We start from the raw sequence: 3,195 nt of genomic DNA, 5'->3' as shown, positions 1-3,195 counted from the left end.
CCCCCCCCCCCCTTGTGGGTTGAACTGGGTGTCCGGGGACAATGGACGCCTGTTGCGGGGGAGCCCGGCCCTACAGCCGTCCAATTTCACAATTCAATACCGGCTCTGGAAACACAATGCTGATGACAATGGTGCACATATCAGCCCCTCCCATTCAAGCTATCGGACCAATCCCTGTTTCAAGTCCTCATTTGCATGGCCAAGAGGACCTAAGTGGGGACTAGATCAGTGGTTCTCAACCAGTGTAACCTGAGGACCCACATTTGTCCTTGGTCATGAAGTTGCGACCCGAGTCCCACTGCACGTTTCGGGTGATTGAACTGTGGGTGGGATGTCAGTAAAAAGATCCCCCCAGTCTCCATACCTTACCAGAACTGGAGTGGATCATCAGCCCGGGGTCCAGTGTGGGCCGCTGTGCTGTGACAGAGCTCCATCCATGTGTGCATTGCTGGTACAGCTCCATTTGCATACCCTGTAGAGATGCCTGGAGCCAGAATGCGACATCACTCCGGTCCAGGCATGGAGCTCCCTCACGGCCATAGCCCCAGCCCATCCCACCTCAAGCTGACACTCGGCGCCGGGCAGCATATTGTAAATGGCTGTTTGGCGTGCAAGAACTGACAGTGCTGCAAAAGGAGGAGGCTGAGGAGCCTCGCACCTAGAAAAGTGGAAGGAATATGGCGACCCGCCAGTTGAGAACAAAGGGACTAAACCAGTGGTTCTCAACCTGTGTAACCTCAGGACCCACATTTGTCTAATCGTACTATTACAGATGATACTTCCTGTGCCGTCCTTTACATATTATACGTAATTCCTGTATTGTCCGTTGTCATGTACATCTCCTGCCCGCATCATAAAAGGGAACGGACGCCGCACATCGCAATGAGGACAGACCGACTTCTCACCTGCCGGTTGAAATAGAGGAACCCTCTGGGGCAGTTGATGTTGTGGAAGGGGGCAAATGATTCAATGGATCCATCGATAGTCATGGGGTGCAGACGCAGGGCCCCACGAGAGGTGACTAGTAGCCAGTGGGGGGACGGGCCACATATAAACACCTAAAAGAAAAGGAAGAGGAGTGAATCAAACCAAAACCTGATCTCCCCAAGGCGAAGCGACCACCTTCGCGTGCTCACTCACCCCTGAATATCCATATATGTCCTGGAAGAATCGGAATCGAGCGACGCGAGCTCGGGCGCTCACTTCCTCCACCAATCCTTCAGTCTTCTTCTTCGAATGTTTCTGCTTCCTCTCCCTGATATTTATATTATGAGGAACCTGGAGGAGAAGGTTGGGGGTGCCGGATTAAAAGAGCGATCTCTTTACAGAAGGAGCCCCATGCACTCAATGCACCAGATCCCTTCATTACTCACCTTTTTAAATCGAACCTTCAGATTCCCCTGGGAGTCATGTCCAAACGCTTCATAGATCAGGATCTCAGAATCCACCAGGACCTGCCAAGTCACAGCACAGTAATACAGTGAGTGTTTGGACCATACCACTGCGGAGCAGGGGGGAAACATGTAAAAATCGAGGAATGAACATACAGGTAAATGTCACTGGTAATTTGGACCATAGTGATATAGGGGGGTGTGACATTACATGTGCAGGATTTGGACAACACTGCTGAGTGAAGTTATATATGAACATAAGGAGATGGACCATACCACTGCAGAGGGAAGTCATGTTATATATAAATATATAAGGAGATGGACCATACCACTGCAGAGGGAAGTCAGGTTATATATAAATATATAAGGAGATGGACCATACCAATACAGACAGTAGTCATGTTATATACACATATATAGGGACATGGACCACAACCAAGGTAAGTCAGGTTATAAGCATAAGCAGATGGGCCATACCACTGCAGTGGGAAGTCATGTTGCATATAAACTATGAATACAAGCAGATGGACCATACCAATGCAGACAGAAGTCATGTTATATATAAATACAAGGAGATGGACCATACCAGTGCAGAGGGAAATCATGTTATATATAAATACAAGCAGATGGGACCATACCATTGCAGAGGAAAGTCATGTATATGTATATACACAAATATAGGGACATGGACCACAACAGAGGTAAGTCAGGTTATATACAAGCATAAGGAGATGGACCATACCACTGCAGAGGGAAGTCATGTTATATATAAATATAAGGAGATGGACCATACCACTGCAGAGGGAAGTCGTGTTGTATATACACTATGAATAGAAGGAGATGGACCATACCAATGCAGACAGAAGTCATGTTATATACACATATATAGGGACATGGACCACAACAGAGGTAAGTCAGGTTATATATAAGCATAAGGAGATGGACCATACCACTGCAGTGGGAAGTCATATTGTATATACACTATGAATACAAGCAGATGGACCATACCAATGCAGACAGAAGTCATGCTATATATAAATATAAGGAGATGGACCATACCACAACAGAGGTAAGTCAAGATATATATATATATATATATATATAGACCATACCAGTGCAGAGGGCAGTCATGTTATATATAAATACAAGGAGATGGACCATACCACTGCAGAGGGAAGTCATGTTATATATAAATACAAGGAGATGGACCATACCACTGCAGAGGGAAGTCATGTTATATATAAATACAAGGAGATGGACCATACCACTGCAGAGGGAAGTCATGTTATATATAAATACAAGGAGATGGACCATACCACTGCAGAGGGAAGTCATGTTATATATAAATACAAGGAGATGGACCATACCACTGCAGAGGGAAGTCATGTTATATATAAATACAAGGAGATGGACCATACCACTGCAGAGGGAAGTCATGTTATATATAAATACAAGGAGATGGACCATACCACTGCAGAGGGAAGTCATGTTATATATAAATACAAGGAGATGGACCATACCACTGCAGAGGGAAGTCATGTTATATATAAATACAAGGAGATGGACCATACCACTGCAGAGGGAAGTCATGTTATATATAAATACAAGGAGATGGACCATACCACTGCAGAGGGAAGTCATGTTATATATAAATACAAGGAGATGGACCATACCACTGCAGAGGGAAGTCATGTTATATATAAATACAAGGAGATGGACCATACCACTGCAGAGGGAAGTCATGTTATATATAAATACAAGGAGATGGACCATACCACTGCAGAGGGAAGTCATGTTATATATA

At 45.1% G+C, this 3,195-nt stretch overlaps 1 protein-coding gene across 1 annotated transcript in view; it reads right to left on the bottom strand.

Annotated features, from left to right (window-relative positions):
* Positions 1 to 3,195, bottom strand: part of CPSF1 (cleavage and polyadenylation specific factor 1) — a gene marked incomplete at its 5' end in the record, with an annotated part of 34,748 nt that overhangs the window by 14,251 nt on the left and 17,302 nt on the right. Inside the window, 3 exons of the mRNA XM_018574990.1 lie at positions 906 to 1,058; positions 1,141 to 1,278; positions 1,374 to 1,454. Coding sequence (XP_018430492.1) covers positions 906 to 1,058; positions 1,141 to 1,278; positions 1,374 to 1,454 — 372 coding nt within the window. The remainder of the gene's footprint in view (positions 1 to 905; positions 1,059 to 1,140; positions 1,279 to 1,373; positions 1,455 to 3,195) is intronic.

This window comes from Nanorana parkeri, unplaced genomic scaffold (assembly GCF_000935625.1).
Source record: "Nanorana parkeri isolate BGI_ZX_2015 unplaced genomic scaffold, ASM93562v1 scaffold3446, whole genome shotgun sequence".
NCBI classification, from domain to species: domain Eukaryota; kingdom Metazoa; phylum Chordata; class Amphibia; order Anura; family Dicroglossidae; genus Nanorana; species Nanorana parkeri.
Note: the sequence above shows the minus strand (reverse complement) of the source record. Positions and strands in the feature narration are given on the sequence as shown.